Genomic DNA, 27906 nt, shown 5'->3' with positions numbered 1-27906 from the left:
TCTTTGAAGTTAAATTAAAGAAACTGAAAGAAGGCCGATTCGTAATTTTCTCTTGAAAATTTAGCTGAAAATAATTGAAAAAAGTGACTTTTTGACGAAAAAAGTGACATTAGTTGAAATGGCTTCAAAAAAGAGACTTTAAAGTGACTGGCTTAAAAAAGTGACCAAGTCACTAAAAAGTGACTCGCTACTAGCCTTGCATCTAGTTTGCTACGCGTTGACAGCTTGAGTACCGGTCCTCAAAGTGTCAAATAAATTTTAAAATCATCCACTACAACATGGCATCGAAAAAACAATAAAAAGATACTGTTAAAGGTAGTAATAAACTAATTCAGTTTTGTGAGAACAGCGCCATTAGCGTTCTACTACTAATATTTCTATTGTTCTATCAGGGAGTAGCAATTCTTCTTTTTCTTCTTTCTGGCGTTACATCCCCACTGGGTCAGAGCCTGCTTCTCAGCTTATTAACTGAGAGAGCTTACTATGCCAATGACCATTTTTGCATGTGTACATCGTGTGGCAGGTACGAAGATACTCTATGCCCTGGGAAGTCGAGAAAATTTCCAACCCGAAAAGATCTTCGACCGGTGGGATTCGAACCCACGACCCTCAGCTTGGTCATGCTGAATAGCTGCGCGTTTACCGCTACGGCTATCGGGGCCTCTTGAGGGAGCAGCATTTACGAATTGGTTATCTACCATTTCAGGCGTTTCCGTGAAATTAACGTAAATCTAATTGTAAGTTACTTACGAGTATCGAATGGTCTCCGCGTTGACCTCCAGCCCGAGCACCCGAATTCGGTCCAAATCAAGCTTGATCAGCAAGAAACAGTCATCGGATTTGTACGCCTCCTCAATATATGACGATATCTCCCCTAGCGTGGTCTTCTCGATGCGAGCCTTCACCTTCCGAGCGAACTCCATACTGGTGTTGTCTTCGATCTCCGCCGTTATGATCGGGGTGGAAATCGCTTTGGTGGCGTTGATAATTTCCACAATACGCGGCACACCCTGGGTGATGTTCATCGATGCGACACCGGCAAAATGGAACGTCTTGAGCGTCATCTGCGTACCGGGTTCACCGATACTCTGAGCGGCCAGCGCTCCGACGGCCGTTCCCGGCTCGGTGATGGCTTTGTTGTACTTGTTCCGCACCTGGGTGAGGAACGCTTCCAACTGACCACGTGTGGTACGCTCCACTTCAAGCGACACCTTTGAACAGTGGCGGTAGCGCTTCTGGATCTGGTCCAGCCGTTGGCCGAACTTGGAGAGGAATTCGCTGAAATTAAAATGAGTGTTGGAAAGAGGATTTTGTTGAAGATAAGGCTTGCACTTACAGACACTCCTTCCGGAAATCCGCTCGACTGCCATCGAAATCGGACTTCTTGAGGATCTCTTCGGCCACCGGCACTATTTCGTTGCCATTCAACGGAGCTTCGTTCCGACATGGATACACGCTGCGAACGTGCATAAACTGTCGATCGATGTCCACCGGTTTGTTCTTGATTTCCATGTAGACGGGATCCAGTCCGTCGGCACCGTAGGTGAACTCGACGACCTCACCGATTGCGTTCCGGACGGTACCGTCGTACTGGACTACCAGATCTTCCAGACACTTGACCAACCGACGCTGCAGGTAACCAGTTTCAGCGGTTTTGACGGCCGTGTCGACCAGACCTTCACGACCGGCCATGGTGTGGAAGAAGAATTCGGTCGGCGTAAGGCCCGAGTAGAAGCTGTTTTGTACGAAACCGCGGGCCGCTGGGATTTTCGCTGCAAGGGTTTATTTTAGAGATGGATTAGAAATTCTGAGGATAGGGTACCGGTACCAATGGTTGTAATGTACTGGGACTATGGGATAAAACACATATTTTAGCATAGCATAGCATAGCATAGACTGACTGTACATGTCAATGGTTGCTACTCCGTGATTGATCGGAACTGGTAAGAATTGCACTACGATCCAAATGAATAAGGGATGGGAGTTTCCGCTTACTCTCGAAGTGCAATTTTAGCAGATCTAATATTATTGATCAATAACGGCGCCGGCCAAGTCCTTACAGTCAGTTGGGATGGAGAAGGAATGTTAGGGTGTAATGATTGTTGCTTCTAGAGACCGAGAATACCTCTGCATCTCCACAATCACCACGGGAAGGGTGTTTATTAGTGAGGGAGGAAAAGATCTGGGAGTCACCTCTGGTCGGTGATGCGATCCATGGACAAGGGGGAAATATACGACTTATATTTAAAGCTAGTTTTGTATTTTTGTCTCGAGAAGTTTTTGGTAGAAGCTTTAAAAAATACGTCAACATCTATAATGTCGAACAATTCAAAAGACGTTTTTATTAATGACGAAAATTGAAAATTAAATGTACATATTTTAAATTCTATGAAACAGGAATAATGCCGACACTTGTAGTGACGAACCATACATAGTTTGTTTGAAAATGACATATGAGTATTACTGTGCATTTTGTCTCGATATGGTAGAAGTTTTAAAAAATACGTTAACATTCACAATGTCGAACAATTCAAAAGATAATTTTTAATGTCAAAAAAAAAATATGTATATTGAAATTGTATAAGAAAATAGCATAATGCCGACACTTATAGTGACGAACCATACAAAGTTTGTTTTAATATCACATAAAAGTTACGCTTTCAAGAAAAAATGTGTTATCATAAGCATGAAACGAACTCACCAGTTGGTAATCCATTCTCTACTGAACACAAAACTGACACTGACAGCAAAACTTCTTGGCGTTCCGAAAACAAACCGTCTTGCTTGGGCCTTCCCAAATACCTACCCAGTAAGACGCTCCACAAGGAAAAAAAAATTCCGGCGACGAAAACGCGCGGAACCGTGAGCAAAATCTATCGGACGACGCAAAACCGAACTGTCCTGCTTGAGCTTCACGAAGCACTACCCAGCAAGACGCTCCAAACAGGGAAAAAAAATTCTCCCCGGCGACGAAAACGCGCGAAATCGTGAGCAAAATCGATCGGACGACGCAAAACCGAACTGTCCTGCTTGGGCCTCACGAAGCACACTACCCAGCAAGACGCTCCAAATCAGGGAAAAAAAAATTCTCCGGCGACGAAAACGCGCGAAATCGTGAGCAAAATCGATCGGCGACGCAAAACCGAACTCTCGCGAAACATTACTAAAGGACCTATGTACATATGAGAGATTCTCTCCTCTCTCGTTCTCTTTCGATTATAAAGGCCGGAGCACAATGGATACGTTGCGTTTTGCGTTTGAGTTTGCGTTTATCAATCCGTTTGATCCGGTTTGTACTAAAACAGAAAACGTACGCAAAACGGATAATCAACGCACAATCAATACGTTTAGTTGCAGTTAACCAGTTGAGAACAATCTTTTTTTTTTACATTTTAACGATTTGCATCAAGTAGATGCTGAACCGAGTCGAATTAAGAATTTTATAGGAAATTTTTCATTTATAGGAAATTTATCATCAAGAAAAATCATAGAACAGTTTTGATTGATGCATTGGAAGGTGTTAGGTGGGATTATTTGATAACTCCTCAATACTTCTTGATGCAAATCCCTGAGACAATGCGCAAAAAAACATAGACGAAATTTTATTTTATTTTATTTTATTGATGTACAAGGGGGTCAGGGGCCAAGTCTCCAGCATAAGTTTGAAAACTCACACCGTCCATAATACACCAAGGGGGTTTTGGAGTTTGGGAAGTAGGCAACGCAACATCTTTGACCAGAAGGTTCTTTAAGTTTTCTCTTAAGTCTACTCTTGACTTCCAATACACGTATGAATGATGCAAGGCCAAAAGCACATGAATCAGTCATACATATAGCGGTAGTGAAGTGTTTTGCCTAAGGATATGGAAAAGGAGGGATTTTGTGTGGTTTTTTGTAAATTGCTCTGAGGAACAACTTTGTTATTAGTTAAAAATTTAGTTGATCTTATTCACCTTGCAATCAAGAAAGTTTGCAAGAATATTTACAGAAACAAAAATCCACGTGCTCGGCTGGAGGACAAAAGATTTCTAGAACCGATCCGTAAACAGGTCCTTGGCCAACAGGTTAGATACCATCTTTCGGGGTGATATTGACCCACTCGGGGTGACTTTGGGCCACTATTTGTCAAATTGAAGCTTCGGCGTTCCATGAAGTGGCGATGCAGATGAATGGAAAGTCAAAATGCGTGAATTTATGCAGCGTCGACGCCATGGTGATCTAACAAATGTGCGCTCTTGAGTTGTTTCTATATATTCCACTAGCGTTTTCCCACAATCTTTAGCTTATTTCTTTACCAAATCCACCAGCAGTTCTATCTGTGATTCCAACATAAGTTCAATAAGGAATTCCACCATGGATTGTAACATGAATTCATACAAGGTATTTCACCAGGAATTCCTCCAGGTAACGCTGCAAGAATTTCTTTAGCAATTCTACCAAAATTTCTTCATGAATTTTATTGGTAATTCCTTCATGATTCCACCTAGTGTTCAATCATGATTTTTACCAGTGATTTAATTAGGAATTCCTGTAAAGATTTCTTTTAGAAATTTTTTCCGAAAGTTCACATGGAATTTTTCACGGAATTCCATCAGGAACTACATCAAAATTTCCTCCTGGGACTTTATCAGGAGTACCTATTGAGATTCCATCAGTAGTTCTTCTAGGGGTCAGGAGATTTTGTGGGTATTTAAACACGAGTTCGTCCACAATTCCATCAGGAGTACTTCTCATCATTCTATCATGAATTCCGCGAAGGATTTCATCAGGAGACCCTATAGGGGTTTCATTGGAAGTTTCTCTAGGGATTAAACCGGAAATCCCTCTAAGAATTCCATCGTAAATTTCTCTAGGAATTCCATCAAGAGTTTTTCTAGGGATGTCATAAACAGTCCTTCGAGGGATTCCAACAGGAGTTTCTTCAGGGTTTCCATATGAAATTCTTCCAGATATTCCATCAGAAGTTCCTTAAGGGATTTTACCTGGAACTCCTCTAGGGACTCCATCAGATGTTTCTCCAGGGATTCCACCAGGAGTACCTTCCAGGACACCTTAAGGAATTCCTCCAAGGATTCCAACAAAAGTTCCTATAGGGATTCTATCAAGAGTACCTCTAGGATCTCCATCAGAGTTCTTATTGGGATTTCATCAGGAGTTCCTCCAGAGATTCCGTCAAGAGTTTCATCGGCGATTCAACTTGGAATTCGTCCTGACATTCTTTCAGAAGTTCTTTCATAGATTATATCAGGAGTTCTTCGAAGAACTCAATCAGGATTACTTCTAAAGGTAACATAAAGAGCTCTTTAATGGGTTTCATCAGGAGTTCCCATCAGGAATCATATCAGGAATTCCTCCAGGAATTTCATCAGGAGTTCTACTAGGGATTTCATCAGAAGTTCCTCCAGAGATTTCATCAGGAGTTTTTCAAGAATATCTTTAGTAATTTTTCCAAAAATTTTCTTTTGGAGTTTCTCCAGGGATTCCATCAGGAGTTCCTATAGAGCTTCAATCAGAAATGCCCTTAGGGTTTCCATCAGGAGTTCTTCCAGGGGTTCCATCAAGAGTTCCTTCAGAGATTACACCTAAAATTCCTCCAGAGATTCAGTCAGGAGTTCCTCAGAAACTTTATCAGGAGTTCGTCGAGGAATTTCGTCAGGATGTCTTCTAGGGATATCATAAGTAGTTCCTCTAGGAATTCTATTAGATTCCACCTGGAATCTTCCATCAAAAATTCTTTCTGGAACCTTATCAGTAATTCCTTCAGAAAGTTCAACAGAAGTTCCTACAGAGATTCCATCAGGAGTTCTTCTAGAGATTACATTGAACGTTAGTTCAGAGATTTCAGCAGGAACTCCTCCAGAGATTCATCAGGAGTTCTTTTGAAGATTTCATCAGGAGTTCCTCCAGGGATTTCATAAGCAGTTTCTTTAGATAATCCACCAGGAATTGCTCCTGAGATTCTATCAGAAGCTTCTGTAGTTCCCTTGAATCTTTTAACATGATTTCTTCCAGAGATTCCATCAGGAGTTCCTCCAGGGATTCCATCAGGAGTGACTATAGGCATTTCATAAAGAATTACTTCATGGATTCCATCAGGAGTTCCTCCAGGGATTTCATTAGGAATTCTCCTGGGATTCCATTAGGGGTTCTTGAATAGATAATATCAGAGGTTCTTCTAGGGATTATATTAATAGATCCTCCAGCGATTCCAACAGGATTTTCTTCTGAGATTCCACCTGGAATTCCTACAGGAGTTCTTCCAGAAGTTTCTATAGGGATTCCATCAGGAGTTTCTTTGCAGATTATATCAGGGGTTCTTCAAGAAATTCTATCAGGATATAATCTTGGGATTTCATAAGGAGATCCGCTGACATTATATCAGGAATCCCATCAGGGATTTCATCAAGAGTTCCTGTAGGGATCCCCTCTGGAGTTCCTTCAGAGATTCTATTAGAAGTTACTCCAGAAATTACATCAGAAGTTCTTCTAGGGATTACAGCAGGAGTTTTTCCAGGATTTCCGTTAGAAGTTTCTTCAGAGATTCTACCTGTAATTCTATTAGGAGTTTTTCTTTTGGATTTCATCATAAATTCCTCCAGGGATTTCATCAGAAGTTCTTTAATAGATTTCATTAGGAGTTTCTGCAAGGATTCCATCAGAAGTTCTTCCATGGATTCCATTTGAAATATTTATAAGATTTCATTATAAAATCTTCCTGGGATTCCTTTATGGATACTTTCTGAGATTCCATCAAAAATTCTGTCAAGGATTCTATCAGATTTTTTTCTAAACGTTCGTTCAAGAATTCCTCTAAGGTTATTTTGGGCCCATCAGGTCATTTAGCACGGATTCCTCCCGGAATTTATTCAGGAATTCTATCAGAGTTTTCTTCCATTGGTTTCTCTAGGGAATTCCTCAAGAGATTACTCCAGGAATTTTTCAATGGAGTCCTCACATAATACCTGAAAGGATTCCTCTTGAAAGGGATTTCTCCTAGAATTAATCAAGGGATGTCTCCCGAAATTCCCCAAGGAATTAATCTCGGAAGGCCTTAAGGAATTCCCCCAGAATATTTCCAAGGATTCTCGAAGGTTATCTGGAATTCCTCCAGAGAGTTTACCAGAACTTTCTTCTAAGGGTTTCATCAAGAGATTCCTCCCGGAATCCCTTATAGAATTAATCCCGGAAATCCTCAAGAGGTTCCTTCCGGATTTTTTAAAGGAATTTTCCGTGGAATATCTCCAGACATTCTTGCGGGTATTCAGGAGATCCTCTAGCGATTTTACTGAAGAATATAAGGATTTAACTAGTGATTTGGGAATCCACCAGTATATCCTCCAGTAACAGTCATATCGGGGATTTGACATCGTTTTCTTTAAAGATTCCACTAGTAATTCCTTCAGAGACTTCACCAGTCTTCTTCTTCTTTCTGGCATTACGTCCTCACGGGGACAGAGCCTGCTTCTCAGCTTAGTGTTCATATGAGCACTTCCACGGTTATTAACTGAGAGCTTTCTTTGCCAAACTTGCCATTTTCGCATTCGTATATCGTGTGGCAGGTACGATTATACGCTATGCCCAGGGAAGTCAAGGAAATTTCTATTACGAAAAGATCCTGGACCGACCGGGAATCGAACCCAGACACCTTCAGCATGGCTTTGCTTTGTAGCCGCGGACTCTAACCGCTCGGCTAAGGAAGGCTTCACCAGTATTTCCTTTAATTATTTCATTATTTCCGCCAGAAAAATATACCAGAGTTTCACCAGTAGTTCTATCAGAAAATACTTGAAAGGTTTAACCAGGATTTCTTTTCTTTATTCGGGGGGTTTATCCTCTAAGGAATTCAATAAAAAAATTCCAAAGAGTCCACAAGATTTTTTTCTGAAAAACCATAAATATTTCCAAGAAAAAATCGATCAGGAACTCCACAAAGGATTGAGCTATGAATTCTTCCTTTCTCTACTCTAGGTATTCCTGGAATTTTCTGCAAAGTTCCAAAAGATAATTCCTCCAGGGATACCACTTAATTTATTCAGAGTATTAAACAAAGCATTTTCATTAGGGGTTGAACACCTAGAGTAGCACATGGAAGTATTTTTACGAAAATCTTGGAAAATCCTTGGAGGATTCACCAAAGAAATCACTGGAGAAATTCCCAGGGAATTCCCTGAAGAAATTCCTTAATATAACTTTGGAAGAACTTTAAATCGATCCCTGAAGAAGCTCCTAAAGGATTATTTAAGTCGATTCCTGGTGAATTCCTTGGAAAAAATCCTGCAAAAAATATTGAAAGAAATTGATGGATAAATTCCTTTGGGAATCCTCGGAAACATTTTTGGTAGATCCTTGAAGCAATTTCTGAAGGAATCCCAGGACGAATGTCTCGTAGTGTTTCTTCAGGGGTACAATGAGGAATTTATAAAATAATTCCTGGTGGAATTTCTGAAGCAACTCCTAGTGGAATTTAAGGAGGAATCCTAGGAGGAATGCGTGATAGAATCCTTGGAACTAACTTCTAGAGGAATTCTTGAAGAAATTATTATAGCAATCTCTTAAGAAATTCGTGGAGGCAGCCTTGAAGTAAACCCTGAAGAACTATTGAAGAAATCACTTGAGGATTTTTTAGATTGATTTTTAATGGAATCATTGGAGGAAATACTGAATAGTTTGTAGAGCAATCTTTGAAGGAATCTCTGGAAGAATGCCACCTGAAGGTATGCTTGAAGAATTTTCCTCGGAGGAATTTCTTGTGGAATCTGTGAATAAATGTATAAAGGAATTATTGATAAAACTCCTGGTGCATCTCCAATAGCACCACTAGTGTGCATCTTTCTTTTTAGAGTAAAGATACATTTAAGCCCCAGGTCCTGACAGCAATCATGCTGATCACAAGGTTGTACCTTTACCCAGGGATTGTTTGTTTGTTTTTTATTTTAAATTGTTGCTGAGGATTTAATAATGGATTCCAGAATCTTAAGATAATGTCAAGCAACAAGCGGAGGAATTTTATAATAGTTTATTGAAGAAATTCCAGACTCAAATGTTGGAAGAATCCCAGAAGAAACTCTTGTGAAAACATCAGGAGAAATTCTTGAAGAAATTACAGAAGCAATTCCTGGAAGAGTTTCTAGAAGCAAAATTATTTAAGAATCTCCGTGGCAAATTCCAGAAACTATTAAATTGAATAAATGAATGCAAGTCCCAGATGAATATCAGAGTTCATTAAAACACCAGAAATTATTCATTCAGTATTTCTAGAAGCAACTCCTTGAAGAATTTTACAGGCAACTCCCTGAGGAATTCCAATGGAAACTTTTTAAGGAATTCCAAAAGTATCTTCTTGAGGAATTGCAACAACTTTTGTAGGAATTTCAGAAGCATCTCCTTGAGGAATGCCAGCATCAACTATAAAGTAAATTGAAAAGCAACTTTGCGAGAAATTACAGAAGAAACTCGCGGAGAAATTCCGAATGAAATTCTTAAAAGAATTCCTTAAGCCACTCCTTGAGAAATTCCAGAAACCATTCTCTGAGGATTTCGAGAAGGAACTCTTGAAGGAATTCCAATACAAAAACAACAACTTAATGAGTAATTCCAGAAGCATGGTAGAATTCGAAGAGCGTTAACGTGAGGAAATTGAGAAATTTCAGAAGCAACTCCTGGAGGAATACCAGGAGGATTTTCTAAAAGGATCCAATAAGTAATTCCATAGGGAATTTAAAAAATTCAGAGGGAGCTCTAGAAGAAATTTTTGAAGGAATTCCCGAAACGACTCCTTGAGAAATCCCTGAAGCAACTCCCACAGGTATTCCAAGAGGAACTCCAGACAGAGTTTCAGCAGCAATTTTTGAAGGAAATTTAAGAACAGTTTTATTCAAGAAGGACGGCCAAATGCAACTTCGTGTGAAATTTCAGGAATATCCACTAAATCAATTCCAAAATCTACAACTTTAAGAATTCAGAAGCGGTTTGTAGAGTAAGTGTAGAAGGAGCTTTTGGGAAAATTCCAGATAAAACTGAATTAGAGAAATTTCAACTTTCAAAACAACTCTTCAAGGGTTTCAGATAGACCTCCAGAAAGAATTTCAGAAGCAACATCTGAAACAATTACAAAAGAGTTAAAAGAATCCAAGAGGCAATTTTTACAGAATTTTAGAAGCAGCTCTTGGAGGAATTTGAGGACGAATTTCTAGAACAATTCCAGAAAAACTCTTGAAGAAATTTCTCGAGAAATACCCAAGGACGCCTTAAAGGAATTCCAGGAGACACTATTAAAGGGACTCCAAGAACAACTTTGTAAAATATACTCGATGCAACTTCGTGGGAAGACCTTCTGAAGGACATCCGGGAGCAATTATCAAAGGAACTCTAGGAGAAACTATTTCAGGAATCAAAGAGGCAGCACCTGAAGGATTTTCTGGATCAAATTCGCAAAACATATACTTCAGAAGAAATTTCTAGAGAAATTGAAGCAGTAATTTTTGAAGGAAATGCAAGAGCACTACCGGTAAAAAATTCAGAAGCAACACTTGAAACTCCAGAAGCAATTCTAGATGTAACTCCCGGAGAAATTCCAGTTGGAACTCGTGTAGGAATTCCATAAAAAATCTCGGAATAACTCCAGTAGGAACTCTTGAAATCTTTTTACAAGCAACTCTTTGCAAATTTTCAGGAATTAAGGAGCAACTTCTTGTGAAATCCTAGAAGCAACTCCTGGAGGATTTCCAATGGGAACTCTTAAAAGAGTTCCAGAAGCATTTCCTTAAGGAAATCCATTGCCACTTATTGATAAAATTCCAAGAACATCTCCATGAGAATTCATAGAAGCAATCCTTGGCGGAATTCCAGGGGAAAATTTGGGAGGAATCCCAGAAGCAACACTTTGACCAATTATAGACAATACCTTCTGGGTAATTCAATATAAATTCTTGAAGGAAGTGACTGTCTTGAACGATACTTAAAAGCTACTATCGGAGGATATCCATAATCAAATAAACTCTTAGAGCAACTTTCGGCAGAAATCAAGTAGGAATCAACTCTATGGTAAATTACAGAAGCAACTCTCGGATAAATTCCAGGATGGTTTCTTAAAGTGATTCTAGAAGTAATTCCTTGAGGAGTTTCGACGCAACTTCCGGAGGAGTCCAGGAACCCTGGAACCCTGGAAGGAATTTCAAAATCATCTCCCGAAGCAACTTTTGAAGTAATTTCGATAGAGTTTATGTGAGAATTCCCAGACGCAACTCTTTAGAAATCTCAGAATCAATTCTATGATGAATTCCAGAAATAAATCTTGGAGAAACTCCACTAGGAACTTCTGAAGGATTTCAGAAGCAACCCTAGAATCTATTTCTGAAGGAATTAATGAAGGAATTTCAGAAGCAACTCTTTCAGCAAGCAATTGAAATAATCTAAAAGCGACTCGTGGAAGAATTCCAGAGGTTCTCATGAAGGACACCCAGGATTACCTCTTTGGAGAATTTCTGTAGCAACTCTTGTAAGAATTTCAAACCATTTCTTGATGAAATTTTTGGATATAATTCTTTGAGGAATTCAAGAAGCATCAATCCAAGAAATTGCCTCTGAAAGTTGAACTGCCAGAGAAATTCTAGGAATTACAGAAGAAAATTCTGGCGTAAATTTAAAGAAAAAATCAATGTTGAATTCTAGAAAAAAAACTCCTTAGAAGCATTTTAGAAGAAATACTTGAAGCATTTTCTGAAGCAGCCACAGAAGGAATTCTAGTAGAAACTTCTGGAAGATTTCCATTACAAATAGGAGAAATTCTAGAAGGAGACCCTGAAGGATTTTCTGAAATAAAATCAGAAGTCATTTATTGATGAATTTTCAAAACTACTCCTAAGAAAACTCTTTCACATTTTTTAAATATCCAAAAGCAATCACAGAAGGACTTCCTGGAGAAATTTACTAGCAATTTCAGAGTTAACTTCTCTAGATTAATTTAGAAGTAACTTCAAGAGGAACTTCTAGAGAAATGAGAGAAGCACCTTCTTGATGAAATTCAGGAGCAGCTTTCGAATGAAGAGGCATTCCAGAAGGAACCTCTAATAAAATACAAAAGGAATTCTTAAAAGAAATCAAAAAGATTTTATTGAAAGGAATTAAAAAGAACTCCAGAAAAAAAAACTCCAAGAGGAACTCTAGAAGAAAATCTAGAAGCAATTTTTGGAGTTATTGTAAAAGGAACTCCTAGAGGAATTCCAGAAACAAGCCCTTGTAGAGTTATAGAATACACTTCAGAAAAAATAACATAAGCAACTCCTGGAGGAAATCCAAAAGTTATGCCTATAGGAATTTCAGAAGAATCTCCTGGAAAATGTCCAGAGAAAACTCAAACAGGGATTCCACACATAACTCTTGGAGGAACTTATAAAAATCCTGTAGCACCTTCTGTAAAAATCCCAGAAGAAACTCATGAAATAATTTTAGGAGGAAATCATAGAAAAAATCCTGAAGTATCTCCTGGAAGATTTACGGAACCAATATTATCGTTAATTAAGAAATATGACCCTCGTTGCACTTCGCTACATGGTCGTTTCCTTCATCGACCAACGATGAATAGAACAGAAATAGATTAGAAGACCATAGCTATCCGCAACATCACCAACAGCAGCATCGACCCCATGCAGGAAATGTTATTCAAACTTCACTGTGATGGTAATCACCGCTTCTGTTGCAGCCGAGATTATGCATTGCCCACCAACGAAAATGCTTATCTCACCAGCTCACCACAGATCCGGTTGTATTTTATTTAGTGAAAATTGAACTAATTATGCACAAAAATCACTAAACTTAACAACCGTACACTGTAGAAACCGGTCAAAACAAACAAGCTTTCCGTAAACTCAAACGCAAGATTTGGAAATTTTCTATTCTTCCGGATGACTATGCGGTTGAGTTTGCGTTTAGTACAGTTTAGTACCAAACCGCAAAGTCAATCCGGATGCATTGTGCGTTGGCGCATATGATCCCGTTCATTTAAAATAGCTGTCAAAAAAACGGATTGTCAACCGGATCCATTGTGCTCCGGCCTTAACAGTGGAATACTAATGATTTTGGGAAGTTTTTCCCTATAGATCGAAAGTCAATTCCTTTGACTAGCATTTCATACAAAAAACGCAACAGAAGAGGTTAATGTGACTCAGTTATTAATGAAAGAGAAAGTAAACAAAGAGAGCCTCTCAATGTTAGATAGGTCCTTTAGTAATGTTCCGTACTGTCCTGCTTGAGCTTCACGAAGCACTCTATGGATAAAACCAAGGGTGGTACTGGCGGCTCTTTATTGCTACCCCAACTTGTAGCTGGTTCTAAAATGTAAACAACCATACAAAATTACGACCAAACAATGGTGAAGGCGTAATCAATTTTGTCGAAAACATCCATTTTGGGAATTCAGCAGAATTTTCTGATTAAATTGCTAACAGCGCACTGTAGTAGCATGTAGCTAATAATTGCTTGCTAACAATATCTTCCAAGCGCATTTATTACCTGTAATCTTGCGAATAATATTTTTTACTATTCCGCGTTAAGCCTTAAAACTGGTTCTGGACTTCAGTTGGCGGCTTTTCAATTTTACTCCCATTTGACAGCCGCCCTCCACCCTTGGATAAAACACATATTTTTGGTAAAAACGTCATGCGCTATTTTTTTTGGTAAACAGATCGCCTCTAGTTTAGCCAATTTGACATTTTTTTTTATTTTATCAAAAAGTCATATAAATAATAAGCTAGGTGGGCAGATCAAGCGCACAACGATTTAGCGAGCGAGGAGCGACGAATCAGGTATTATAGAGTAAAATTGTTGATTAAGTGTTATTTGTTTAGATGTTAACATTATATATGATTTTTTACTTACAGAACTTCTCAAAGTGTGGTAGAGCACGATCTTCGAATCCGTTAGGGACCCGCTTGCCGTTGATGGCCTGCTGACCGACACAGGCAATCATCTGCGAGATGTTAATATTGGAACCCTTCGAACCGGACTGGGCCATAATGAGGGCGCTGTTTGTGGGATGTAGCTCACGGAAGCACGCTTTGGCAGCCAACTCTCGAATACTAGAGAGTTCCTTCAGCATAACCGCCTCCAGTGTCTGCTCTGCCGTACAACCCGGTTGACACTGCAGGGTACCTTTCTTCATTTCGGCAATGTACTCATCACATCGACTATAACCATTTTCGAGCAGCTTTTGCTTTTCTTGAAGCAGTTTCCGACTAGGTGTTACATCTCCGATACCGAACGAGAACCCATGGTTCATCATAAAGTACGAAGCCATTCGAGCAAGGCGCCACATCGATCGGATGGCGTATTCTTCACCGAAATCTCTCAGGATGACATAGAAAATGCAGTTCTTGGTACCGGAACCCATCGTACCCTTGTCCATGGCACCGCACATGAGCTGCGAATTGCGAATCACGACCCAGGAATCCTTCACGCACATGTCCTTTCCGGCCGTGTAGTTTCGACCCTTGGTCGAGAGATTCGCATTCACTATGCAGTCCTTGTTGGGTTTGAGGATCAAACTGAAGATCTGCTTTCCTGTCCACATCTTTCGCGGTTTAATGATGGCCGGTTTGGGAAGGTCAATCTCCATGTTGGCATCCGGCCCAGAGAGCATACAAGCGGCCAACTGCATCACTTGTTCACGGGTTAGGAACTGGTCTTTTTGTGTGAGCAGATAACCGCCGGTGATGAAATCCTGGGTGGCAGCAATCAGCAACTCGCCGTTACGAGGAGTTACCAAATTAGATTTGTTCTGAAATGAGAAGGTGTGAGATAGAAGGTCAATTCTATTGTAAAAGAATCGTTACACGATAAGCAGTCATCATAAATATCTCGTACACTCTGGCAAACGAACTATCGATAAACATAAGAACCCCTTATGAAAATTCGCCACAAGGAATCGGGTTGAAATTAATAGTTTTCGCGGCAGCCTGGAATCGAATCAAGGACCTTGCGATCGATATGCTCGTGCATTCACCCCGCGCCTATCGACGCCATGGTGTGGACTGATGCTAAAACGATACATAAAGCATTCGTATTACGATAATCGTTCCATCTTTCATCGCATTAAGTATCGCCGATTATAAACCAGTATTCTACTGTTATCATCAAACCGAATACCCAGACTGACGCACAGAGAACGGACATCCGTCTAATTTCAAAATTCTCTAGTTCCGCCATCATTAGATCGGTTTTGATAAGATTTCCAGGAACAATCATGAATGAATTTTATTTTTGAATTTATGTAAAAAAAAAAATCTGTGATAGTTCTGGATTTAGCTTTAGATTTGTTGTTGTACTAGGGTATATTTCGAAATGAAAATTATGAGAAATCTCATCAAAAGCTTTGTCAGTTTGTACACTAATGCGGTCATTTCTAGAACATGGTCACCAGATATCGGTTCCGGTAGGGATCTTAAAGGGCCACTTCCAGAATATCATGCACTGATGCCTTTCGACGGCTCAAAATTCATGATTTTTTACCCAGGTGTGATTAAATATCAGGTAATGAATTTTAAAGTGGTTCTGACCATTCTTGGACACTCGGCGACAGGTTCCAATAGTGCTGCAAATGCCCAATTTCGAAACCTCTTTTGCCATTGTCCTATCACGGCTTAAGGTGAAGATGAAACGAAGCCAAACCTTAAATTTTCAAGAGCACAAATGTGGATAGCTAGACATCAGTTTGAGAAGAAAACTTGATCGATTGGGCACCACTAGCTAGTTATCAATCGATCAAGCTTTCAGCTTAAACTGATGGTCAGGTTTGTGCCCTAGAGGCTTGGCTTCGATTCATCTTCACCTTAAATTTCATGATTTTTCACTCAGAAGTGAATTGAAATCACCTCATATTCTTCTTCTTCTTCTTCTGTCTGGTGTTAGTGTAGCAATATGATCCCATCCTTCAATGCATCCAACCACCCAGTACGAAACATGTACCAAATTAACCTTCATCCATTACAATTCATTGCCCTCTATAAATTAAATACTCCATGACACTGTAACCCAAATTCCAATCCAACAAAACCTCGTTGAAAAAACGGTCAGCACCAAAAACCTTTTCCGTTTCTATGTTTTAAAGACAATCACATGTTTCCAAATATGTTTCTAAAATATTATAAGCGTGTCGTTTTCCTTTTCCTACATTCTGTTTTTGCCACACATTTTAGTCTATCGTTAGCTTAGCTCTCAAGAAAGCTTAGCTTAGCTTAGCTTAGACTAACTACTTAGACTGGAAGTTTTCTGAGAAGCAGGCTCTGTCTCAGTGGGGACGTAACGCCAGAAAGAAGAAGAAGAATGCGCAGCTCTTTACTGCTACCTTAACGTGTCGCTGGTTCTAAGATGTAAACAATCGTACAAAATTACGACCAAACTCTATCGTTAATTTAGCTCTTAAGTAATCCGAATAACAAAATTCATTCTGAAATTACAAATGAGTGAGTTAAGTTATCCGAAATCCGAGCTTGCTACTCCTCACCAGATCAGAGAATGATTTTCAATCTAGCAATTTCACATTATTGACCTGAGAACCTTCTTTGAAAATTGATATTTTTATTGCATTTGTATGCAATAGTATCCTAACTGAAACAGGTGAAACGTTTTGTCAAACACACGCCTCTCACGCCGAGGACCTAGGATCAGTGCTGGAAAAGTTCGCATCACGAAGCAGCTCACGAGTGTATACCAACGCATAACAAACATCACAGACTCGGGAGCTGGCTAGGTGTGAGTAAGTCCACACCCGTCTGCTCGGGAGAACATGTCAAAAGAAGTAGCAACAAGCTCGGGAGCGTTTACTCGCGAGTAACCGAGCAAGGTGTGATTTATTATGGTTTTGACAGACAAATTAATTGCATAACCATCATATTGACAGTAAACTACTAGTTTGTAGTCAAAAGCCCATGAAAACCATAAATCTCGAAGAGGAAGCAGCTTTTTTCCCAAAAGCACAATATGACTCTGAACAGCTTCGAACACGTTCGCGAATCACTTTTAGCTTCAGTTACTCGGGAGCCGATAGATGCGAGTAAACCACCGCTCTGACGCTCGGGAGCGTTTGGTTTTGTTTTTGTTCCAGTTCAGAAGAAGTGTTCGCAACTTTCCATCACTGCCTAGGATCGAATCCCATCCCCGACATAGTCACTTATGACGTAAAAAGTTATAGTGACGACTTCCTTTGAAGGGAAGTAGAGGCGTAGGTCCCGAGATGAACTAGCCCGAGGCTAAAAATCTCGTTAATAAAGATAGAAAAAAAAAACAACAGGAAGCAGAAGAAATAGAAGTTTTTATGAAGAATGTGGTCAAACATTTCTTTGTGGATATATTTTTAATATTTTTTATTTTGTTTTACTGTAAGTATATTTGTATTACTTTCCCTAGGAATTTCATCAGAAACTGAACAACTTATTTTACCAAAATTTGTTTCAGAAGTTCATTTAGTAATTTTTACGGACTTCTTGTAGAATTTATTCAGAAAAAAATCGTTCAAAATATGTCCAAGAATTCAACTTGATTTTGCTTACGATAAGCCGAGATGTATCCAGAGACTTTTCCATAAATTTCTGGAGAAAGTCATAAGTATACTAGAAAAAATCATTGAATGATTTACTCATCGATTTTCGCAGAATTTCGTGCAATAGAGAGCCGGATTCTATACTTGGCAGTTTTGATTAATTTCGGCAGTAAGGTTTTTTAAAAGCCACAGAGCTCATATTTGACCACAATATGCGTCGTACTGATGCGCTTCTTATTGTAAAGTTTCAGACAATTCGGCCGAGATAAAACCCCCATACCAAAGTGAATCACAGAAGTGCAAAAGTGGTTCTGCACCCTATTTTCGTTTAAGACATCCTAAAGATTACGAGCAGTAATTTCTCAAGAGATGCTTGCACTGGTTTCTTCAAATTTACTTCAAAATTTGCCTTCAGGATTTCTTTACGATTTTACTGAGGATACCTTCAGCAATAAATCCAGACTTCTAATAAGGTTCCTTCAGGAAATACCTCTTAGTGTAATTCCCAGAAGAAGTCCTTAAATAATTCATTCAGTTTTTCCAAGAAATGTCTCCGGAAAATCTTCAAAGAAGTTACTAGGAATTTTCGGAAAAAAATCAGTGGAAATTCCTGATGAACTATTGCAATGATGCCTAAAAGAATTTTTGAATTGAAATTTTGAGAAATACCTAATTGATTGTTAGGAATTAGGAAATTTTTGAAAAGAACTACATGAGTACTCCCTGGATGAAATGCTGGACAAATTTCTAGAGGAACTTCATGAGGAATCCTTGATTGAATTTATTGTTGACTTCCTGGAAAAGTTCCTAATATATTTCCTAAAATAGTCCCTGGAGAAGTTTTCGAAGCAATTTCTGGTAGAATCCTGGAATAAATCCACATGAAAATAACTAGAACTAGACTTTCAAGAAAAAAAAACGAATTCCTTTCAAAACACTAGAATTTACATTCGAATGGTAGTGCTTTAAAGAGCTCAAGCAGTAATCTTTGAAAGATCCGCTAATCTAATAACTGGAGAAATCGGTGGAAGAATTTGTGTAAAATCTAATGAAGAAATCCTGGCCGAATCTCTGGGAAAATGTTCATCTCTGTGGAAATTGTTGGAGGTAATTGCTTAGATTTTCTGGAATCAATTTTGTAGAATTTCTTCTATGCATTTCTTTAAGAATCGTTGAAATATTGTTTAGGTAAATTCCCGGGAGAATTAGTAGAAGATTTTAACACAAATTTCGAAATGGACACCCCCTAAATATCTGGGAATATGCATACTTCATCAAAAGTTCATAGAGTGCATGAAATCAGTAATGCATTTGATATGTTTGACGGTATAAAAGTTTATTTTTTGCTCCAATTGTCCTTCAAAATTTGACTTGAAGTTTTTCTCAGTTTCAAATTGTCACATAAGCAAGGCCGTGGAAAAATCTAATTTTTGAGCAAAATAACGAACCCAGAAAGGTTCTTTTTAGCTGTTATGGTTGATGGAGAGCCCTTTTACATGTCGGAACGATTGATAGTCATTAAATATATTGGAATCACTAAATTTCATGCAAGTGTTCATTTCGCCCCAATGCCTTTTTATCAGCCTTGTTTTTGACCCAATTTTCTATCTTGCTTTTCTGACATATGATATGATTTTTATCATCATGAATGAATGTAGCACGTCGTACTAACATCAAACTTGAAAACTAGCCGGGGGTGAAATAAAAATATTGCCATTTTATAGTCTTTAACCGAACAATTGCTTAACGTGTCCATAATGCCCCTAATTCCCCTCTATCTGTCAAAAGATAAGCAATAAGGACGGAATGGAAAGGTACAAAATGCCCAATTCTACTACTGATTCTCTGTACCCAAATACTAGCTGGAACTTATGTCGTTTTTCTTTATTTGCACCGCCTGCACCGTTTTCCCACCGGTGTAGCAAAACTTGCACCCAAACCGTTCTTTTATTCCGCAGGTAGCACACCGTTTTTACACTCGATCGCCACCGGTGCAGAAAATCCTACACCCTGATCGAACTGGGTGTAGCAGGTAATGCACTCTTTTTACCAATACATATGTATGGTTCTTAGCTGTCAGTGGCGTTCTTGTTTTGGTCGTTTAGGTAGATTTTGTTGTTTTCGGTTACGAAGAAGCAAGATTCGCTCATATCTGCGTAGATAGAATGGATTTATTTTAGATTTGAATCTTTTTAGTCAGTTAAAGGAGAAATGTTTTTAATGAACAAAACTACAAGATATAAATATGATTTATATAAGAATAATTGAAGATACTTTGACATATGAGTAAATATGTTTCAACGATAAGAAGGGGAACTTTTTCGGCTTATGACAGAAAATTGAACTCTTCTTTCAGATATTTGGATTACATGTATAACAGTAGATACTACTTTACAAAACATTTTATGAACAAGTTTATGAAAATTTGACTTTAAAAACGGGGGTGCCTGAGTCATCAACGACTCAAGCTGTATGTTCCCACATTTTGAACTAGGATTACAAAATCTCTAGTGTTATATTTTTGCTAAAACTAACGACAAATCGACATTGATATTTTTACGGGTTTGATGCAATGATCGATTTCATTTCATTGATACTTGCTTTGCGTTGTTACAATTAGATAATTCACTTCTCGAAACACTTTGGTGTTGTACGATGAAAGATCGCAGTATTTTGCATCTGAACTTGAAAAATTGCGGAAATATGATTTTTGGTGAAGTTTTTGGTAAAAGAAAGGATTGATGAAGTCAGATAAGCCCTTACAGTGTTGAAATGTTAAATTTATGAATATTAAATATATTTTATTGGAATACAAAACATGTCATGGTATTAATTTCCAGGAAAAAATATTTTTGTATACAAAACTTTTATTTCCATCCACGTCCACGGCATAGTAATGAACACATTGCCAGTGTTGTAAACATCGTTAACGAAATATAAAAAAAACACAAACAAATCTAATGTTTTCGAATCCCTTACAGCAAATCATGAATAACAGAAACAGCTGTTTTATCTGGTTGAAGAATGACATTTTGTTTTGATTGACGCCTTCACTAACACCATCGTAGGCTGTCAAAATATTGCACCGAAACCGTTCTATTTTCCGGTGTCAATTGTTACACTTGCGCGGTGCACCGTCGGGAATAATCGAAAACGACATTAGGTAATTTGCTAAGGCGAATGATTTAATCATGTAATACCCAACCCTGCCTTCATTAAACGGGGTACACATTGTGTTTTTTTTTTGTATTTTTTTTTTAGCTCGGGAATCAAAATTGTTCTATTTTTGGCTTAAACCTTGGGCCATAATACGCGTATTAGGACAAGCAATGGGCGATTTTGAATCGATGTTCCAAACATCGATTTTTTCGTTTCGATTAATCGATTTTTTGAATCAATGTTAGGATGACTCAAAATCGAGTGAATCGATTTTCTTCATTCGATTTTTTGTTACGATTCAAAAGTGTGAAATTGATTAGAATTTCAAAATGAGCTGATGAATCTTAAACCTAGTTTTGAAGCATTGAATTTATAATCTTTAATTTCAGATGTTATTTGATTGAATTAATTTAATAATTAAGCATTAGAGCATTTGATCTTATTTTAAGAGTTTTTTTTTGTAAATTTTCATATGAGCTTGAAAATTGAATCGATTCAAAAACATCCATTAAACTGATTCGATTAAATCGGCGAATCGATTCGACTTTTCGAATTCGAATCGATTCAGTTACATCGATGTTCTGGTTAAATTTGCCCAACGCAATTAGGACAGTTTTTATGACTTTTCACAGTTTTGCATGTGTTCAAAATGTTTGAAAAGTTGAATTATTTAATGTGTAATACGGGGCTACCCCGTTTAGCATAAAGTCATTTGGCATAAAGCCATTTGGCATAAAGTCGTTTGGCATAATGGTCATTTCGCATAATGGACGTTTGGCATAAAAGAAAAGAAATTAGAAATTTAAATAGTGCTACTTAAAAGAAGATCTGGTGATCAAAAAAAGGGAAAATCGTCTATGAAAATGTTAGTAGTTATAATGCCAACGTAGAAAAGAAGGCAAAATTGTCAATGAAAATCTTAGAAGTCACAATGCAAACCACTAGTTTAACAACGTAATGAGAAAGAACAGCCTATGACCAAAAGAAGGGAAAAACACATATGAGAATGTTAGCAATGGTCCATTATGCCAAATGACTATTATGCCAAACGACCGTTATGCCAAATTATTTTATGCCAAACGGCTTTATGCCAAATGACTTTGTGTCAAATGACGTTCCCCCGTGTAATACAAACAAATTGTTCATTTTATATTTTTCTACAACCAGCCTGTTACTAGAGCCTGGTGGTATTAAAATGATGTCAAACCTGTTTTCCGTTAGTTACACGGGAAATAAAATATGTTCCAGAAAACTAAAATATTCGTATTTTTTAAAGCACCGTTAAAACTCAAATTTTAATTATTGTGAGAAATCGACTTCAAGAAAATATAAAGAAGGATAGAGAAGTTCAAAAATCAATTTTGGAAAAAATCAAAAACCGATTTTTTTAAATTTAGTTAACAAAAAAATGATGTTTAGATCAAAAATTATAATTTGGGTATTAGATGGTTAAGTGAAAACTTCTATAAATAGATATATGATTACAAAATAATTACCCCCATCAGCACCAACGCTTCCGCTCGAGCCTCCTCCGTTTGCGGCAGATGCAGATTCATTTCATCGCCGTCGAAATCGGCATTGTATGGCGTACAGGCACACTCGTTGAAACGGAACGTCCGCTGGGGTTGCACCTTGGCCACGTGACACATGATACTGAGCTTGTGCAAGCTGGGCTGACGGTTGAAAAGCACCACGTCGCCATCCATCAAGTGCCGCTCTACGATGTCGCCGCATTTCAGATCCTGAGCCACTTTGTCCCGATTGCCGTAGGCTAGGTACTTCTTGAAGGCACTGCCCTTCTGCTGGACGTAGTTCGCTCCCGGGTGCTTCTCCGTGCCGTTTTTGATCAGCTGACGCATTTTCTAAAATTAAAGACCAGTTAGTGACTCTCAGTCAGTTATAATACCATAGAAAATCCTCACATTAATATTGGCCGTGTTGACTCGCTCTGGGAAGGTGAGGATTTTTGCCACTCGATCCGGAACTCCCACCTGATGAATCATCAGATTGGGATCCGGTGAAATGACGGTACGTGCAGAGAAATCCACTCGCTTGCCGGACAAGTTTCCTCGGAATCGACCCTGCTTGCCCTTCAAACGCTGCACAATTCCGCGAGTCGGCTTTTTGGGCTGAAATGAAAAAAGCCTCGTCTATAACTATCACAGATAAGAAACGCTTTCCCCGTGGATCAATGGGGTGGTAGGAACTTAGGAAGTGAAGACATGGAACTTGTTTATAGGTTGCACAACACGTCTATCATTACGGTTCATTGCTACTGAGATTTGTAGGTCAACTTACCATCAGCGACAGCGGAATTCCGGACAGCTCACTATTGAAGTACAGCGCACAGTGCAGCTGCAAATAGTCCCAATCCTCCTGGATGAGTTCGATCTTTCCGCCGGACATCATATGCTTGGCGATGACATCACTGATCAGCAGAATCTCGCTTTGCTTCATGGTCAAATCGTCCTCCGTGGTGCCGGCCTTCACCTCGGAAACCACCGATGGCCGAATGCAAACCGGAGGAACAAAAACCCGCGTCACAATCAGATCTGCCGGGTTCGATTCTGGGGAGGTCATTCCCAGCAGGGGAATGTCGCTTTTGGGGATATTCTTGAATAAGTCGAGCACCTCGACCGGATTCAATTCCTTCATTAGCGAAGACGGTCCAATTGTCTGTGAGAGTTCCCGATTTCCTTCAATAGCCGACATCATCACCTCCAGGGCATTGGTCACCAAAGGATCCGTTGCCTTCTTGCCGCGGAACGGCTCGTGCACGATCTTCATCAATCCAGCTCCTTTCTTAACCGGTCCATTAAGGCTTCCACAATACGGACATTTGGTGTTCTTCTTGGCCTTCTTCAGCACCTGACTATGGATGGACTTCTTTGCCAAATACGACAGATTCGGATTCATCAACCGGGCGCTGAACTGCTTCTTCTCGTCCTCTTTCAGCATTACCCGCGAGCAAACCTTACAGATCGATTGCAGAATCGTAATGGTGGCCCGAAAGTGCCCAACATGAAACACCGGCAGGGCCAAATCGATATAACCAAAATGGCCCACGCAATCGTTCAGGCCCTTCTTGCAGGTGTCGCACGTTGCGTCCTTCTGGCTGACGCCCATTCGACGGTCCAGCACCCCGTAAGTGACCGGCGTCCGGTTGGCATCCTGATTGTACAGATTCTTCGCCACGACATGGAGATGGGCTTCCTGCTGAATCAACTCCGCACTGTCGATGCCGAAAGAAACGTGGGATCTGCAAGCAACCATGAAAACAGTGTAAAATAAACGCGTTTATTTCACTCTCCATGTCACCTACATCTTTTTGATGACATCCGCTTCGCGGAATTGCTCTTTCGGCATGATTCTACGAAGTTTTCAACAGAATTAGCATACAAAAAACCGATTAAATTTTAGTAAAAATTCCGGTAGACTGAAAATCACAACACTTTTCGGTAATCTGGTTGCCGTGCTTATGACGTTTTTCTTTGCATTCTTGTTCCTCTTGCGCGTGATGGTGTTCGTTCAGAGACTAGGAACGGTTCGAATGTTTACCAACACGTGTGAGTGTACTTAGCCCCCTGGCAGTAGGGACTCGAACCATGTGGGCAGTGGACAATGGTTAACTGTGGTAATACGTGCACGCTAAAAAGCTGTCTTAAGCCTGGTATCCACATCCTAAGTAGAGCGGTCAAGTACAATTTGTTGCTAATTACCAAAGTAATTTTGACAGCTGATTCAGAATGAGCAAAGTGTCACTTTTACTTTCGGAATAATTGAGCGGCACATTTTTCCGTACGGAATAGTGACAGCTCCATTTGATTTGTACGGCAGGCGTTACTAATGTTACGAAATGTTACGATGTCAACTGGATACAGCTCAAGTAATTTGGGCAGCTGAAGTATTTCTTGGCCATTACTTGTCCTATCCTTTTGCACAGTACTTACAAAGTGGATACTAGGGCTCATTCATTTATTTCATAACGCTGAAATTGGCCATTTTGGACACCCACCCACCCCCTTGTAACGCTTTTTGTGTGAATATTATTAAATTTTTGTGTGGGCTGTAACATTGTTAGTATACCCACCCACCCCCTTCAGCGTTATGAAATTTATGAATGGGCCCCTACCCATAAAGATTTATAAATATTAATATATATATTAATATTGGGTGATATGAATAAAAAACTTTGAACTTTACTACATGTAGCATCTACTCAAAAACAAAATCCACAAAGTTTACTACACTTTTGGAATGAATAAAAAACTTTTCGAACCTGTAGTACTTACTACTTTCGAACATGAGCAGTGACTGAAGCTGCACGTTAAGAAATTTCCATTCAGAGGGCAGAGTGATTCTGCACGTAAAGAATAATCTATTCAGAGTGACGCTTAAAATTAATACAATCATGCATATGAAGAAAATGCATGGAATCTAATCGATTACGCGACAATTTGCACAAATCATGAAGGTGCTGTTATTTGACAAGATTTGTAGTGTAATTTTGTGATTAGTCTGGTATTCTCTCTATGTCTATGATTTTATGATGATGGTACATCAAAGAATTTTCTGGGTGGTTTTCGGCCTTCGCCAACGCCGATGATTTTTTAAATACCAGCTTAACATTTATGAAGAGATCTTGAGATTACAGCTATCAAATTAGGAACCACATATTTTCTAGCACCAGTACTGAGATTCTGGTGAAATTGCGGTAGAATTTTGATGCTCCCCGTGTGTTTTCTTAACAGCATGTTGAATTCCGATGTTCTAAGTGTTTCTGTGATATTCTCGTTATTTTGGTGGGGTTTCTGATAGTATCCTTGGAATGTCTAGAACTTAGAATGTAGAGATTTTTATGAGAATTGTAGTGATTCCATTGGTAGTCGTTAGAATTCAATGAGGATCTCCCCTAAAACACCAGGGTTCCCTTTGAAATTATTAAAATTCTTAACGATTCCACAAAAAATCCCATTGAAATCTATAAAATATTTACCGACATTCAAAACGTTTATATTAAAGCTTTACTTTGCAATTCCAACGGAACTGGAGATCAACGGAATCTTAAAGGTTTTTACAATAATTACAAAGATTGATTTTTGGAATTACAAATATTCACACAATAATTCGCAGGAATCCCACCGCAATCTCATAGATTCTTACAGAAATATCGTCTCAAAGATACCCACAGAATTCCAAGAGATTAATATTCGGAATCCCATTCCCACCCCAATTCTAGAGTTTTTACCAGATTCCTAATATTTCCGCAATATTCCTAGAATGGTATTTAAATTTTCAGAATTATCATAAAAAATCCGACATCCCTATCGGAATCTCAAAGTTCCTACAGGAATTCTGGAATTCAAAAGGAAATCTGAGATGTCAGAATTTACACGTAAAATTCAGAATTACTTTATCAATATCTGAATTCCTACCGACATCCTTAAATTCCTAGAAAATAACATAATTATCGTAATGCCAGAAATCACACGGATATTACAAATTACTACTGCCGGTAATCTTACCGGAATCTCAGAATTGGCGGAGCGAAAGTTTTCGTAACCTCAGAATTCCTTTGCAAAACTCAAAATACCTTCCGATATATCAAAACTCATATCGTTTTCCCATGATTTTTACTCAAAAGTAAATTATTCCATTCAATTCCGCAAACTCAAAGCATGTGTAGCAACCTCTGAAGCTAACTACCAGTAGCTTTGTAGTAAATGCTACCTTTATTCATGTAGCATCCACCCTAGCTACACCACTGGCTGTCTGGCACAGCAGTGGATTCGTATCAATAAAAGAAACAGTTTATCTTCTGACTGCACACCCGAACAGACGCGCGTTTCATTACTGTGTTTTACCGTATCACAAGTCTCGGTCATAAACAGTTAATTATCGTTTAGAACCCAATCTCCCACGTTATATTACAGTGGCGACGAGGTGGAGATTTGTTTTCGCGTCCCGGGAAGTGCAGATTAGTGCAAGTTGTCCGGTTTACCAGTGATTTCTGGGCGTTTTTCATCTGGGAGAAACAGTTTGCGAACGAGCCATTCATCCCGTTGGGCTGTGTTTTTGCCGACGGAGGAGAGCAACAGTTTGCGCTACACTGCAGGAGTTGGTTTGTTTTGATCGCTTAACACAGGTTTGCTGCAAAAACCGTAAGTTTTTCTCGTAAAGTGGAAATAAACAGAGAAAAAGTGTTTTATTTGCATGCCGTTTGTGTGTTAAAAGTGAGTTTAATGAGCCATTTTCTTCTGCCTAGCAAGCAAAGAATTTGCGTTTCATTTTGTTTTCCCGTACTGTGATCCGGCTTTGTGTAACCATAATAAAAAGTAAATCAATCACAGCCGAAGTGTTTGTCACGTACGAGGAGTTTGTTTCGCCAACATTGTAGTGTGTTGCGCCAAAGTTTGTTTGCAACAAAGTTTGTATCGCGAGAAATTGGTTTGTAGCGAGAGATTGTTGCACTTGTTTATGCTCATGTTTGATAGCAACTGAAGTTTATGCTAGTGTTGAGCAACAAAATTGTTTGGTTTGTTTGTGTGTTTCACGTTTCGTTGATAAAGTTTGTCGTTGCATGTTGCATACGATCGTTTCGAAAAAGTTGAAAAGTGTTTAGTTTGACACAGTACCAGTTTATGTTTTGCACTGTGGGACAAATTGTTTCAAAATTGGACAAAAAAAGTTTTGCAAAAAAGTTTTTAATTTTTGCGTTTGTTTAGTCAACTGTTTCTTTTGATCAAGTTTATTCGATTGTTACACTGAAAGAAATTTGTAGTTGAATTTCGTGTAATAGTTTGTCGAATCGTTTTCAGTTTTTCGTCGTTTTTCATCGCTGTCAGTATGCCGTTGGTGAATCATATCGAGCCGTATGTACCCGGCACGATTCCGTTTAGCCAGTACTTGGAGCAGATGGAATGGGTGTTCATCGACAACAAGATGGCGGATGCGAATGAACAGAAAGCATCGTTTCTGGCGGCATGCGGAAAGGAGGTGTACAGCGAGTTGAAGCTTCTGTTTCCTGGGAAGGATTTAAAGACGGTGTCGTTCAAGGAGATCACCGATTCGTTGAAGAAGCGATACGACAAGACTGAAAGCGACATGATCCAACGTTTTAAGTTTTATCAACGAGTTCAAGGCCCTACTGAAAGTGCGGAGGATTTCATTCTAGCTGTGAAGCTGCAAGCGGAGTTGTGTGAGTTTGGCGAGTT

The 27906-nt window shown here is 39.0% G+C and overlaps 1 protein-coding gene across 1 annotated transcript in view; it reads right to left on the bottom strand.

Moving 5' to 3' along the window:
- The window catches only part of LOC5573621 (DNA-directed RNA polymerase III subunit RPC1), a 37472-nt gene extending 13287 nt beyond the window's left edge, over positions 1-24185 (bottom strand). The window contains exons 1-7 of the mRNA XM_021855053.1: positions 24015-24185; positions 22991-23951; positions 22615-22821; positions 22189-22554; positions 13876-14773; positions 1337-1772; positions 751-1278 (exon numbers count right to left, since the gene is read on the bottom strand). Of these exons, the coding sequence (XP_021710745.1) occupies positions 751-1278; positions 1337-1772; positions 13876-14773; positions 22189-22554; positions 22615-22821; positions 22991-23951; positions 24015-24058 (3440 nt within the window). The 5' untranslated portion in view covers positions 24059-24185. The remainder of the gene's footprint in view (positions 1-750; positions 1279-1336; positions 1773-13875; positions 14774-22188; positions 22555-22614; positions 22822-22990; positions 23952-24014) is intronic.
- Between the last annotated feature and the right edge of the window lie 3721 nt (positions 24186-27906).

This window comes from Aedes aegypti, chromosome 3 (assembly GCF_002204515.2).
Source record: "Aedes aegypti strain LVP_AGWG chromosome 3, AaegL5.0 Primary Assembly, whole genome shotgun sequence".
Lineage (NCBI taxonomy): Eukaryota > Metazoa > Arthropoda > Insecta > Diptera > Culicidae > Aedes > Aedes aegypti.
This window is presented reverse-complemented; position numbering and strand designations above follow the sequence as displayed.